The 15,786-nt window shown below is 36.8% G+C and overlaps 1 protein-coding gene across 5 annotated transcripts in view; it reads right to left on the reverse strand.

Moving 5' to 3' along the window:
* LOC126738117 (arylalkylamine N-acetyltransferase 1-like) overlaps positions 1 to 15,786 on the reverse strand; it is a 70,875-nt gene that overhangs the window by 27,246 nt on the left and 27,843 nt on the right. The window contains exon 1 of one of the 5 annotated variants that reach the window (XM_050443278.1): positions 4,494 to 4,728. The exons of the other annotated variants lie outside the window; for them this stretch is intronic. Within the exon in view, the coding sequence (XP_050299235.1) occupies positions 4,494 to 4,559 (66 nt within the window). The 5' untranslated portion in view covers positions 4,560 to 4,728. Of the gene's footprint in view, positions 1 to 4,493; positions 4,729 to 15,786 lie in introns of those variants that run through there. 5 annotated transcript variants of the gene reach the window in all.

The following is a 15,786-nucleotide window of genomic DNA, read 5'->3' on the forward strand; positions in this document are numbered from 1 at the left end:
AAAATAGATCTTGATGAAAACTCTACGCCACTAGACATTTTTTCGTTGATTGTCGATGACGAAATCATTAGTCATATTGTCACGGAAACCAAGAAATATGCACAACAAAAAATAAGATCAAGCCAAAAAACCAAAGGATCAAGGATAAATCAATGGGCAGCGACGAATAACGACGAAATTAAAAAGTTCTTGGGGCTAACGATGTGGATGGGCTTAGTAAGACTGAGTACCCTTTCAGATTATTGGTCCACTCCTAGTATCTATAACCTTGCAGTTCCGCGAGCAGTGATGTCAACCGGTATCAGTTACTGTTGTCAATGGTTCATTTTAATGACAATGAGAATTGTTCCGGGAGGGCGTTTGGGAAAAATCAATATCTTGTCGATATCCCGAAGAGAAAGTTTCAAAATCTATTTTGCCCAGGTGAATTTATTGTTATTGACGAGACATTAGTACCTTGGAGGGGACGACTAATTTTTCGCCAATATATACCAAATAAGGCGCATCAATATGGTATTAAACTTTTTAAATTATGCTCAGTAGATGGTTATACCTGGGACTTAAAAATCTACAGTGGAAAGTCTGCAAGCGGGGAGAGAGAAACCGGACTAGCGAAAAACGTCTGAATGGAACTCTTACATGATCTTCTGGACCAGGGAAGAACGCTTTATGTCGACAATTTTTATACAAGCTACTAGCAAAAGCTCTGTTATCCAGACAGACACATGTTGTAGGTACAGTAAGGTTATCTAAAAAGAGGTTCTTCAGAAGAATTTGAAAAGCGGAGAAATCATAGCCCGAGAAGATAATAATGGTATAGTTATCTTGAAATGGAAGGATACCAGAGATGTGAGAATGCTTTCCACAAAACATGCTCCGGAACTTGCTCCAGTAAAAACAAAAACGTCCCTAAAAAAGCAAAAATCATCTTCACAAGAACGAAGCTCGATCACTGCCTCTAATACTGCTCCATTACAAGTTCGGCCTTCCACGAGCTCTAATATTGATGCTTTGTCATCACAAGAAGAAGACGAGACTCCAACAAACCCCACTGAAGAACTAGAATCTGAGCTACAGGATGAGCCCTCTGAAGAAAACGTGTTAGCGAGACCTTTGAGTGTTCCCACCGCAGCTTTCGTCCCAAGACAGAAAAAAAAATGTGTCACTGAAAAGCCATTAGCTGTACTTAATTATAATGCTATTAATAGTAAAAATGTACTACATCAAGAATTAAAAAAATCTCCTAATAATTTAACTCTAAAACAAAATTACAACATGTGTAAAGTCTTGCAAAATCCATCGCCGCCTCAAAAAAACAATATTTTGAAAAATTACTAGGTAACCAACAAAACACCAAATGCCTATGGGGTTCAGTCAATAAAATTTGTAACAAAAACCAAAAAAAATCAGGAAATTGAAAAAATAAAATCAAAAAATAAAATTATATCTGATAAAAAAAAATAGCCGACGTATTTAATAAACACTATTGCTCAGTAGGGGAAAACTATGCCAAAAAAATTAAAAAACCTAAAAATTTTATTGACAACGAACCTGAAATAGCAAACAATATGTGTCTTAATTTTGTTACTAAACAAGAAATATTAAAGATTATAAAAAAATTAAAGACAAAAAAATCCCCCGGTTTTGATGGTATACGTACTGAAATCTTAAAATTAATAGACAGTCAAATTTCATACCCATTAGCATTTTTAATAAATAAATGTATAAAAAAGGGATATTTTCCAAAACCTTTAAAAATAGGTATTATTTCTCCTTTGCTAAAATCTGGAAGTAGACTGGATATTATAAACTACAGACCAATTTCGCTGTTAACAAACATAGCAAAAATTTTTGAAAAAGTGCTAAAAAGTAGAATCATGAAATTCTTAAAAAAATACAAATTGATATCCGAGAATCAGTATGGGTTCATGGAGGGTAGATCGACGGAGGATGCAATTGCTGGGCACAAATATATAAAAATCTTGATGAAAGCAGCCCGACATTGTGTATCTTTGTTGATCTGGCCAAGGCGTTCGATACAGTTTCGCACTCCTTGCTCTTAGAAAAAATCAAAAGATATGGCCTTAGAGGAAAAATATTTGATATCATAAAGAGCTACTTATGTGATAGAATACAATATACAAAAATCGGTGGAGTAATGAGTGAGGCTGGGTCGATAACCTGTGGCGTTCCTCAGGGGACTGTTTTGGGACCACTACTGTTTGTTTTGTATATAAATGGCTTACTTAAACTGAACATTAATGGTAAAACTATATCATTTGCTGATGATACTGCTATTTTGTTTAAGGGAGAAACATGGGAGGAATTAAAAATTCAAGCAGAAAGGGATTTTTCGCTAGTTAAAAAATGGTTTGATTTTAACTTATTAACTGTAAATCTTGAAAAAACCAAATGCATATTATTCTCTCCCAATGATAAAACAATAAACTGTCAAGGCATAATAGTGGATAATCAAGCAATACCTGCGACAAAGACTATAAAATATTTGGGAATTATTATAGACAACAAACTCCGATGGGACCATCACATCAAATATGTCGTTCAAAAGATTAGATGTGTCATGCCAAAATTAAACTATTTGAAAGACTTCCTGTCAACGAATCAATTAAAAACTCTATATTTTTCATTAGTGCAGTCACATTTCATCTATGGAATAATTGGTTGGGGAGGAGTGCTAAACTCACATGTTACAGGTTTAGAAATAACTCAAAAATGGGCACTTAAAATTGTATTTAACAAAAGTAGGTTTTTTCCATCGGATACATTATATGGCATAAGTGGTGTCATGGATATTAGACAGCTTTTCTGTTATAGAATGCTCTTAAGATCGTTTAAGAAACCTCAAGAAAGTTTAGTTTCTAACGAAACAAACTATAATTTAAGGTCTTCAAATAAAGTTATTATTCCAAAATGCAAAAAAATGTGCGGACAGAGAAGCTGGCTATACCTAACTCCAAGACTATAATATAATAAAATCCCTGATGATATTAAATGTTGTGAAAGTTTTATTAGTTTTAAAAGAAAAGTGTCAGACTGGTTACTGAGGGTATTATCGCGAGAGGATTTAAACAGTTTTGTGAACCAAAAACGTCCTATATATAACCAGGGTAAAGCTGGAATAGATCTCTCCGACCAGATGGGGTCCTACGTCTCCACTTTGAGAAAGGGTATCAAATGGTACCGGAAATTGGGAATGGAACTGTTACTGGGCATGGCAGTAGTGAATTCGTGGGTGTTGTACAAGGCTGTAACGAAAAAAAAGATCACCATACCCATTTTCCGAGAATCGTTAGTAGCCGAACTTTTACAACTTGAAGAGGTAAAACCGATGGAAAGACCAAGATCATCAAAGAGCTCATACCATCAGCTCTTACAGAGATTAGATTCAAATGGGAAAAAAATCAGAAGAAAGTGCGCTGAATGCTATGCCAAAATCCAAAAGGAATCCGGCAGAGAAATGGCACGAAAAAAAGCCAAAATGGTATTTACATTTTGCAACACATGCCCGTCACAGCCTCAGATTTGCCTGCCTTGTTTTAATTCTAAACAGTCTTAAGTTTCCTTATTCTGGACTTTCGATGGTTGCATAATTTTTGCCAATTAGCTACGCTTTTGTGTTACCCTAGGTACTATTTTTTGTAACACTATTAATGTAACAATCTGTTCGTTTTGTTTTCATTTTTCTTTTGCTTGTGTTCATAGAGGTTAAGAACTTTTTTTTAGTTAAAAAACACTTGATTAAGTACTATAATATTATAGTAATCATGTGTGTATAATCAATCAATTATAATATTAATAAATATACTATTTATCACGAAATTTTATGTTTTTTTTAAATACGAAGTAATAACCTTTAGCAATAATAATATGATGCCGCGGCCAACTATGTCTAGAGAGTCGTGCGGGACCAACCGTGTAAGCCACCCATTTAAATAGCATTAGATGTCATGCACTATGGAACGACACGGCCTGTTGTAGTTAAATCGATGTCATTCACTTAAGAATGACACGGCAGTAGATGTGTTCAATTCATGAAATTTGAGACTCTGATTCTATAGGTCTAATGTCTAAAAGACAGAGAATAAGAGTGGTTAGGATTAATGATATATAAATTTAACGAAAATTGTCAAAGGAAGTCATAAGTCAAGGTGCTGATGGGAAAAACTCTAATAAAAAACATATTTTTGCTGAGTTTCTTTGATTTTTGAGGAAAAATAAACACCTGCCTGCAATACTTGAATAATGCTACGCAGTGCAGTTCGAAATCAGGCTTTTAGAACAAAACTGCTTGTAAGAGACCACTTTACTCTCTAGAAAAGCTTCTATCAAAACATAAAACATGGCCTTCAGAAAGTTCTCCTAGAAACCCCAAATTTATTTCCAGCGAAATAGACTCACTGAGAGAAGTAAAACACTTAAACAAATAAATTAATGAACATGGTCAAAGGAAGGCACAACATATATATTATTACCTCGTATCTGGTAAACTTAAACCTCTCCACCCTGGGCAGGTCATTTCTTCTCATATGGACCGCCATGGCAAGAAAACACCAAAACAATTTCACCACGACAGAAAAATCTGTTACGAGTCAATAAAACAGTTGAAACTTTAGTATAGTTTTCCCGGCACCGCGTCTGTGAAACCTTTAAAAAGCGTCGCGACACTCTCGCTGACGACGCCGGACGTCGTCGGATTTTATACAGCGTCTCTCCGACCGGTTCCTCACTCTTTTATACTCGAATCCGATCAAAACGGTTTATGTTTGCGCATGTTTTCCTCGACTTATTCCGGTTCTTTTTTTTTTTCAGTTAATTTCTTCATGCGTTTTGATGGTCAAGGTGAGTCACCGACCTTCAAGGACGAAGAGTAGTGCATCACACGGACGTGTGTCGTTCAAAAACTTCGAAGTGGTCAAAAATTATTTTTTCGATAATGGTTTTTTTGAGGTAAAATTTAAAATTCACATTTTATAGTAGTTATCATAATGATGCTCTTTGAAGATTTTTGAGGTGTACGGGTGTGGCGACAGCACAACCAGTAAATATGTACCTTAAACCATGATGATGCTGAAAACAGCCGGTAAATATGTATCTTAAAAGATTTTGATGGATCGTTGACTTTTAATTGCGTGAATGTGTTTACTCAGCGTTAAGTTTGACATAAATGACATATAGGGGAAACTGGCCTTAAATGACATACTAGGGTAAAATAGTGGCATATCGGCCACTTCTCTAATTTGAGACGTGGCAAGGCTGTCGTAAATGCAAAATGTAATTGATTTGCAGCTGTGACCTCAGTCGAGTCTACTCTGCGGGGCCGAATACACGTGTTTTTAAGAAATACCGAAAAAATTCTTCTGTGGTTTCCTAATTTCTCGATATCACTTGATGAAGTACAATAAGCCTAAGTACGGTTAGTCCAGGTAAAAAAATAGACTTTTTTCTTTATTTTGATGTCATTTAACCCCGGTTTTTTTTTGTGTTTTTAATAAGTATTTAGGTCATTTCTAACACACTTATTCTTTGGGTAAAATGACATACACATTGTTGGTGTAAAACGACATAGGCATTAGGCTGAAACCTATACCTATGTTTTTATGATTTCAGATAATATGGTTGGAAAGTATACGCGTAAATCGACGCGTCAAAATTGGGGCGAGGCAAGCATGAGCGAATTTATTAGAGCAGTCAAAAACGGTGATCTGGGCTGGTTGCCGGCGTCTAAAAGATATGGTGTACCGCAAGCAACCCTTAGACCAAGGGCACAGGATAAAAATAAAAGAATAAAAGGTTCTCAAAAAGGCTTGGGTCGTTATGGACCTACATTTTCTGCAGAACTTGAACGCGAAATAGTGCAACATATTAAGAAATTGGAAACATGCATGTTTGGCTTGAACACAACAAAGGTCAGGCAATTGGCATTTGAATTAGCTGAAAGGAAGAAGTTAAGAACAGGATTAAGAAAAAGGCTGGCTGGGATTGGCTTGTGGGCTTTAGGGGGCGCAATCCTGACATTTCACTCAGAACACCGGAAGCCACTTCAGCGGCTCGTGCGCTCTCTCAATAAGCCGCAAGTTGAAAAATTATTCAATTTATTGGAACATACAGTAGCGGAACATAACATAACCTTTGACCGTTATGTTGACGAGTCTGCGCTTTCTACGGTTCAACGTCCGCAAAAAATTATGGCCACAAAAGGAAGTAAGCAGGTTGGTGCCATTACAAGTGCAGAACGGGGGGCACACACTTCTGTAGTTTGTGCTATGAATCCAATAGGTAATTTTGTGCAACCGGCTCTGATTTTTTCTCTAAAAGAATGGAAGCCAGAATTAATTGATGACGCACCAGCTGGGACATTGGGCTTGTGTCAAGAATCGGGCTGGATGACAGGTGACCTGTTTTGTAAGTGGCTAAGACATTTTATAAAGTTTACACATTCATCTCAAAATAACAAAACCCTCTTACTGCTTGATGGTCACGTTAGCCACAAATAATTGGAAGTTATTTCGTTGGCTAAAGAACATGTCTTTCCTCCGCACTCCACACACCGATTACAACCCCTGGATGTGTCATTTTTTGGTCCTCTATCTGCCTATTATAATCAAGCGATTACAAAGTGGCTCAAGAATGATCCAGGTCGCACCGTATCTCCTTTTCAAGTAGGAAACCTATTTTCTGAAGCCTATGAACGCAGTGCAACTATGGAAAATGCCGTTAGTGGGTTCAAAAAAACAGGAATCCATCCGTTTAACGCCAATGTTTTTCCCGACTGGATGTTCGCTGCGTCATTAACAACCGCCATCCCTGAACAAAATGATCCCGAATTACAAACACGAGACCACCAAGGACCTCATCCAAACACATCTCTTCCACCATGACAAGCCGACAGGGACAGACCTGGACCATCCCATAAAACTCCAAATGAAGAAGAAGATAATATACTAGACAGTAGCCGGGTTTCCGTGGAAAGCATCATTCTATACCCAAGGTATCAGCATCTTTTAAACGAACAAATCGGAAAAGACAGGGAACGGTTGTGCTAACATCTACACCTAACATGGAAGAACTCAAAGCGAACGAAGAAGAGAAACGTTTAGTATTGGAGCGACGTGCAAAACGTAACCAGGTTAAAGTGAAATTGTGGACCGATGATGAAGAAAAAAATCAAGATCCATTTGCTGAGGTTGAAGACGATGATGAAGATGCTGCGTGTATCTATTGCAACAGCCTTTATTTCGAGTCGAAATCAGGCGAGCTTTGGCTGCGGTGTCAAAAATGTAAAAAGTGGAGTCACGCAGAATGCGCAGGGGTCTCCCGTCGCACTTTTTTATTTGCAACATTTTCTATAAAAAGGTGTATGTCATTTTGCCCAAGTATAAGCCTAAAATGACATACTGCACATTTTTTTTTAATTTGGCATCAATATTTTAAAGTGAAAATAATAAAGCTTTGTGCCTTCCATGGGAACTGGCATAAACTAACGAACTCACTGAACTTGAAATGAATGATCATCAATAAATATTCCTAAGTTTTGTGGAAGCTTTTGTTTAGGGTATGTCATTTTAGGCCAGTTTCCTCTACTATAATAAGTGGTGAATCCCCAAAAAAGAAGGAAGTGGTGAAAAAGGAGTTGTGTGCCTTGCAGCCTGAATCCACATTGGTATGTAATTACGGATCCCTTGGGGCACGTAATTGCAATCAGCCAATGAGAGACCCGAAAGGTTTTACGTACTTACGTGAAGGAAAACACGGATAGAAGTTGGTTAATCTGAACTTTTTGGTCCATTTTACGTTGTTATTTTTGAGTTTTTACCAATTTTTTTTTTACTATTCGTTATTTTGTACCTTTTTTTTTAGAATGTCAAGTCTGGGGTCTGGGTTCGACTCCGGATTCCATATTTTAATTGCGACTTTTTAATCAATAGTCAGTGCCAAAATTCTTTGGAACACCAATGTTTCCTAGTATATATGGATGAGAACCAGGGTTTTATCCTCGATCTCGTCGTTTAACTTTAGTGGCCAAAAACATCGCAAATTAGATGACCAAATGTTGGTTTTATTCATTTATGCCAGAAAACCTCTGTCACGTCATCCTGAACGACGTTCGACGAACGACGATCAATTTTTATTATATTATTTCGGTCTGTTTTATATTCTCGGGGCCGGGTTAATAGGTTTTTTGCTTTTTCTGATTTTTATTTCATTTTCATACATTACATAGTCTTTAACCATCTTAAAACTGCCTGATTTTTGTTTGACAATATAAGTGTTTTTTTTGTCTAAAGTTTTTGGCTTTTATGGACTGGCAGTTTTACGGGTTGTGTTTAATCTTGTAATGTATACGAACATATTTTGGCTACCCTACTTGATCACCGGGCAATCGCACAGTGTTGCGCCTAATGGACAAAAGTCCAAAAATAAAAGTCGGTCGATAATAAAATTAAGTACCGTACTATTTACAAAATAGCTGCAGACACTTATCACAAATATTTTTTTTTTTATAAAATGCGTGTAAACAACGCAACGGAGCTCCGAAACTTTATCATTTAATTTGTTTATTTTGTCGCCATATAAAATACCCACACTTTAAAATAAGTATTTCTCCGGTTCTGTGCGTATAAGTAGAAAATATTATATTGTGTTATAGTGACCAAAGGTGCTTAGTTACATATAGGTATGTACTGATTTATACTCACTTATTTAATATATTAAATACTAAATAAATGAAAAAATAGCAATATTTTAATATTAAGCTATCTTTGAGAAAACTTTTAAAAAAATGTCCGCATATGTCCTCGACAATTTTTTGTATATTAGTACCTCAACTAGTGTACTTTATTACACTATGTTGTTTTCCTGCCCCAAACTGCCCCTTTTTTAGTTCTTAATTTTTTTAGATATGGCTTACACTATACCAAAAAGAGTTTTATTTGAAGAATGGTTGGTAAGCAATCAAAATGATAAGGAAAAAAATATTTTTTTGAAAATCAAATCAATATTAAATCTTGATGAAGATATCTGCAGTGAAACAGAAAGCCATTTAATTGACCAAAGTCATTTGTTTTGTATAAAAATGAAGGATTTATGGCAGAAAAGTCATCGAACCCACAGCCAGTTAGAAAAAAATCACAGCCAATGGCTAAGTGGATCTATCACTGTTGATATAACTGAAGTTAATCAAGGGCCTTCACTTAGTCATGTAGAAGAAAGAAACTTAGTCGGAAGGCCTCGAAAATCATTCGAAGACTCTTCTTTAAAAACAAAGAAACGGAGAGTAGAGCCTTTGCTAAAAAACTATACCGTTGAAGAATTGCGTTTCGCTACAGAACACTGCATGGATTCTTCTAATGAAAAATTTTCTTCTGAAAAAAAATGTTTGAGTACTAAGCAAGCACTGGCTCTTTTTTATGATATTGATCTGTCAGTTAGAAAATACAACACTTTACGTTCTGTTGTAAATGCGCTACATCCTGATTGCTTCCCGAGTTACCGTGCCTTACTGCAAACAAAAAAAAAATATTTACCTAATAATATTACCGTAACAGAAATATCTGCAGAAGTTGGTCTTCAAGAATTGTTACAAAAAACAACAGACAGTATCCTTAATATTCCAAATTTAAATATTTGTCAAGTGTTCAATCTAAAACTTATTTGTAAGTGGGGTTTCGATGGCAGCTCGGGACACAGTCTATATAAGCAAAAATTTGAATCGGCATCTAATACAGATGAATATATGTTTTTAACAGCATTGGTTCCAATAAAATTAGTTGATAGCTGCAATAATGTAATCTGGTCTAACCCAAAAACAAATTCTACGTTTTACTGCAGACCCATCAAGTTCGCTTTTATAAAAGAAAATCCTGAAGTTGTTCGTCAAGAAGAAAATGCCATGGTTATGTCTGTAAACGAGTTGAAAGTTTATACTACTTCAATTGAAAATAAAGATTTAAGTATTTCCTACGAGATGATTTTGACTATGTTTGATGGAAGTATAGCAAATATTTTGTCCGAAACAAACTCATGTTCAAAATGCATCATTTGTGGAGCCACTCCCAAAGAAATGAACTCTGATACGGTTTTAGATAAATCTCCAGTAACCCAAAACTATCGTTTTGGCATATCAACTCTCCATTGCTGGATCAGGTTCTTTGAGTGTTTGTTGCATATTGCATACCGGTTGCCAATTAAAACTTGGCAAGTGAAAGGCGCAGAAAATAAAGCAATTACAGAAAACACAAAAAGGACCATCCAGGAGAATTTTAAGAGCAAAATGGGTCTTATAGTTGATAAGCCAAAGCCAGGATATGGCTCCACAAATGATGGCAATACTGCCAGGCGTTTTTTTCAAAATCCTGTTTTAAGCTCTCAAATAACCGGAATCGATAAAGAACTAATTGAAAAATTTCATTTAATTTTAAGAATTTTGGCGTCTGGTTGTAACATCGATATAACCAATTTTCGCATTTTGCTAAATGACACTCGTAGGTTATACTTACATTTATATAGCTGGTACTATATGCCAAGTTCGGTGCACAAAGTTCTTGTGCATGGCTGTGACATAATTGATTTTTTTGAATTGCCTATTGGGCAACTTGCGGAAGATGCTTTAGAAGCAAGGCACAAAGAATTCAGAAAAATCAGATTATGTAACAGCCGAAAAACTTCACGGGTAAATGCCAACACCGATATAATTTCAACTCTTTTACTGACCTCTGACCCAGAATTATCTTCTTATAGACAATCTACTAAAAAAAATTAAAATATTTTGTATGATAATAAAATAAAAGAGTATATAATTATTGAGAATTCTCAGAACACACTGGTAGAATCTGTTTTTGGCTTAGAGCTATCTAGTTCCTCAAGTAGTGATGATGATCAGTCTGACTAGATTTTTGACTTATTTTTCTGAACTTTTTGTCATTTATGAAAAATAGAGGTAATGTAATATTTAGTACACTGAAGACTTGTTTTTTTTTTCAATATTTTTAAGCAAATACTTTTGTTTAATTTGTAGTGTGTAATATTTAGCATATAATTATTGAAAGCTTGTTTTTTGAGCAAATACTTTTATTTTATTGTTTGTTATGAGACAAATATAAATTAATTCAGTTATTTTATTATTAATTGCTTTTCTAATTTGGGCGAGGAAAGTTGTGAGCAAACTCTTCTTGTTATATTTTTAACATTATTTTAGTAAAAAACTTCAAAAGAGTTAAAAAAAAATAAAATACAAAGTTTACTTTTTTATTTTAACAGCTTATTTTAATTTTGTCCAATTACCCCTATACCACGCAACACTGTGAATCGGTCCGACGCGTTGTCGCCCTGGACTTAGGTGAACGCGGTTTAGGTGATTAACAGTGAGTATACAGTGCATAGCAATGGATCAGAAAAAGAAAAGTCGTAGAGTACTCCGCGCCAGTTTTACCAAGACCGCTGGTGAGTTAGAGGGTCTTTTGTCATCACCGGAAGGAAAATAGCGTTTGATTGACACTCTCTTTAGAATTGGTAAAACAGAAAATTGAGGATCTAAAGAGACTTGATGGGGATATTTATGCTCTTATGTTAGAAAAGGATGACACGGCAGAGACAGACTTACTAGCAGAAATGGAGGGTGCAGATGGATATGTTAAAAGGTATACAGATCTGAGTCTTCAATGTGAGGAATGTTTACAGCCTAGGGTAAAGGCAGATCCAGATGAAGAGGTAAATTCGGAGCCTAGTGTTAGCCACAGCATCAGACAAGAAAAAATTTGATGGAATTATCAAAGACTGGTTGCCTTTTTGGTCTCAGTTTCAAAAGGTTCACAACGATTTGGAAATAGACGACAACGACAACGTCGAATATTTAATTCGGGCGACGGTTCAAGGCAGTAAGGCAAGGCAACTAGTCGAAAGTTTTCCCGTTACCGGAAGTAACTATAGTAAAATGGTGGAGTGTCTTCAAGCGCGGTTCGGTCGGGAAGACCTCCAGGTAGAAGTTTATGTGCGCGAGTTACTTAAATTAGTTATAAACAATACCTCGTCTGGCAATAGATTAGATATAACTCGTTTGTATGATAAACTGGAAACTCAGCTACGGGCCTTAGAGACCCTCGGTATTACATCCGATAAATACGCGGCGATGATATTTCCGTTGGTCGAGTCTTGCTCAGAGCTGTTAAGAATTTGGCAACGGACACCGGATATCGGAGACACTGGTATAAATTCGCAGGTTTCACTGGATAATACAGGTCTTACTACAATCGAAAATCGACTTAAAAGCCTCATGAATTTTCTAAAATTGGAAGTCGATAATGAGCAACATGTTTCTTTAGCAACAGAGGGTTTTAATTAGCACTGCACTGTTCAAACGGGGTGGTTATTAAAAAAATAAAGCAGGCCAGGATTTTGAGCCTAAATTTCAAACCGCGATGGGCTTAATCAATTCAGATGGAACCACAAAATGTATTTTTTGTTAAAATCCTCATGAGAGCAGCAATTGTTTTAAGGCGCAGAAATTAGGTCGTGAGGAGAAAAAAGGATATTTTGTCAAAAAATGGTGCGTGCTTTCGATGTCTAAAACTGGGTCATTCTTCTCGAGAGTGTCGAGCACGCTTAAATTGTATAGTTTACAGCAAATCCCATGTCACTTTAATGTGTCCTGAACTTCCATCTTGTAGCTCGGGTCAGTACAGCTCTGGTCGAAACAGCTCTGAGAAAAAGGACGTTATGGAAAGTGTGGTACAAAACGTAAATCAGACTCTGGCAAATAGTTCTAATACACACGTATTTTTGCAAACTTTGCAGGTAAAAGTTAAGGGCGCGAATAAATCAAAGTAAGTGCGTGCCTGGATCGATACCGGTTCCCAAAAAAATTTACCTTTTAAAATCGACGGCTGATTTTTTGGGTTACCAATCGAAGAGGCAAATTAACGTTATTCATGGTTTGTTTGGAGGCACTGAGTTACCGCAAGTCCATTGCTGTTATGACGTCACTCTTAGTCACAACAACTACAGCTGTAATTTCGAGGCACTGGATCAACCCGTCATATGCAGTGGAGTGGATTCTGTATTCAATGGTCCTTGGATGGAAGAGTTACGGACACTGAACATCAAGATATCAGATTCACATAATTCTGGCCCTATTGAACTGTTAATAGGATCTGATATAGCGGGTAAATTATACACAGGCAAGAGACACATTTTGAGATGTGGACTGGTACCTGTAGAAACTCTGTTAGGTTGGGATTTGATGGGAAAAATACCAGTTGAACAAAAGGACACTTTGTCTATGTCCGCCGTTTCGCTTTTTGTTAATAACGCGTCCATTTCAAACCTCTGGGAACTTGACAGTGGAAAGAAAAACTCGGGAGGAGACGGCATTGGCAGCAAAAGCATTGTTTCTAGAGACTGTTAAAACCGACGCCGAAGGACGATACGAGGTTAGACTTCCATGGCTGGAAGGACATCCAGCATTGCCCAGTAATTATGGCATTGCTAAGAAAAGACTGAATAATACCATCACTAAAGTCACGAAGGATGGTTATTACGAACTCTATGATCAGGTTTTTACGGACTGGCAAAGTGAGAACATCATGGAGGAGGTTTGCGAAGATCAAACAAGTTCAAAGGCTCATTACCTACCTCATAAGCCCGTAATCAAATTAAACTCATCCACAAAGACATCCGACGCTTCGGCCAGAGAAAAAGACAGTCCATCATTAAACCAGTGCCTTGAAAAGGGGGTTAATTTGATCGAAATGATTCCAAATATTTTACTGAGGTTTCGGCAGCAAAGAATTGGAGTAGTATCAGACATTCGGAAAGCGTTTCTACAGCTTAGCATACACCCAGATGACAGGGATTTTCTTCGGTTCCTATGGCGAGATAAAAATGGCCAAGAAATAATATTTCGTCATCGTAGAGTGGTGTTTGGAATTAATAGTAGCCCTTTTTTGTTGGGAGCTTTGTTGGAGTACCATTTGTCAAAGATGTCCGAAAAATGTAAATCGATGGCAGTATCCAAGGACATTGTAGTTAAATTGTCAAAGGCTTTCTATGTTGACAATTGCGTAACTAGTGTCGCCCATGAGGAAGATTTTGAATCATTCGTCAAAGGATCTATCATGATAATGGCTGAAGGCAGATTTGACCTTAGAGGGTGGGAGTATAGGGGTCAAGTCCAGGGTAACTCCCAAGACCCTACAACATCTGTACTGGGTATCAAGTGGAACAGGGTGGATGATACTTTATTTTTAAATCAGGACATCGGAAATATTGAAGAACTTCTTAGTCAGCCAGTAACCAAGAGATTGATGTTATCACTAGCACAACGGATATTCGATCCCATAGGATTCAGTTGCCCGGCAGTTTTAATACCTAAGCTTTTATATTACAAAAAACCTGGGAAAAGCAAGTAGGTTGGGATGTGCCAGTTAATGGGGAAATTGAGTCGTTGTTTAAGAATTGGCTTAAAGAAGTACCATATTTGTCGACTATTAAAATTGCCAGATGGATAAATGCTGGACCTTAAGAGGCTGAACAATGGTCCCTGCATATTTTTTGTAATGCAAGTAAGGAGGCCCTCTCTGCTGTAGTGTTTTTGAGAGGGGTCGAGAATGGCAGAGTATTTGTTCGTCTGTTGGGAGCTAAGTCAAGGGTAGCTCTTAAGAAAGTTTTATCTATACCAAGGCTTGAATTAATGGGAGCTCTGATTGCTGTAAGGTTATACAGTAACATCGTGGAGAATTTTGACAATAAACTGGAAGCCTTTTTCTGGAGCGATTCAACAACAGTCCTTTTCTGGATAGAAAGACCCGAGGAGTGGTCTATATACTTTGTTTGGAATCGCATTTCAGAAATAAGAAAACTCTCAGCTTCTGGCACCTGGAGGCATGTACCTGGGTTGTTAAATCCTGCCGGCTTACCATCTCGAGGCTGCTCTATTAAGCAATTGGTTCAATCAAGATGGTGGGAGGGTCCACAATGGCTTTATCAAAATCCTTTTAACACCCCCCTGGAAAGCCTTAGCTACGATGAGGAAGAAATTAATAGGGAGAGGAGGAAAAAGTTCGTTACTGTCTTAATAAATAATGAGCGTCAGAAAATGTCTCTTATGGATTGGCACTTTGACTACTTTTTTCAGTATTTGAAAATTATACGGATGTGTGCATGGATATCTCGATTTATTTATAATACGAGAAATAAGGAGCGGCACACAGGGCCCTTAAGTACCGAAGAAATTAATCAAGCCGAGATATTTGTATTAAGACAAGTGCAACAAGAATTCTTTGAAGACAATAAAAATAGACTAAGCGGCATGGAAGTTTTCGAAGATATGGATGGCGTCATTAGATTAAAATCCCGTATAAGTAATAGGAGTGATTGTGACAACTTCCTTTTTCCTGTGATATTACCTGGTAAACATTTTTTAGTAAACAGACTTATTTTTGGAGAACACTTAAAGTTAGGGCATATTGGCGCACAAAGTTTGATGTGTATTTTACGGCAAAATTTTTGGATTTTGGGTGGTCGTCGAGCCCTTTGACATGCGATATCAAAGTGCGTAGTATACAAGAGACACACATCGAAGCCGGTTAGTGTAAGATCGCCACCCTTACCTATTGATCGGGTTCGCGATGCTATAGCATTTGAGATAACCGGTGTTGATTTTGTATATAAAAACCGCAGACTGTAAGTCTCCTACTTTGGCTTGAGGAAACCACATTAAAAGTAGTAAGCATACTTGGGTAGGACACAATATATGGAGAAATATTACACTTT

Source organism: Anthonomus grandis, chromosome 7 (assembly GCF_022605725.1).
Source record: "Anthonomus grandis grandis chromosome 7, icAntGran1.3, whole genome shotgun sequence".
NCBI lineage: Eukaryota > Metazoa > Arthropoda > Insecta > Coleoptera > Curculionidae > Anthonomus > Anthonomus grandis.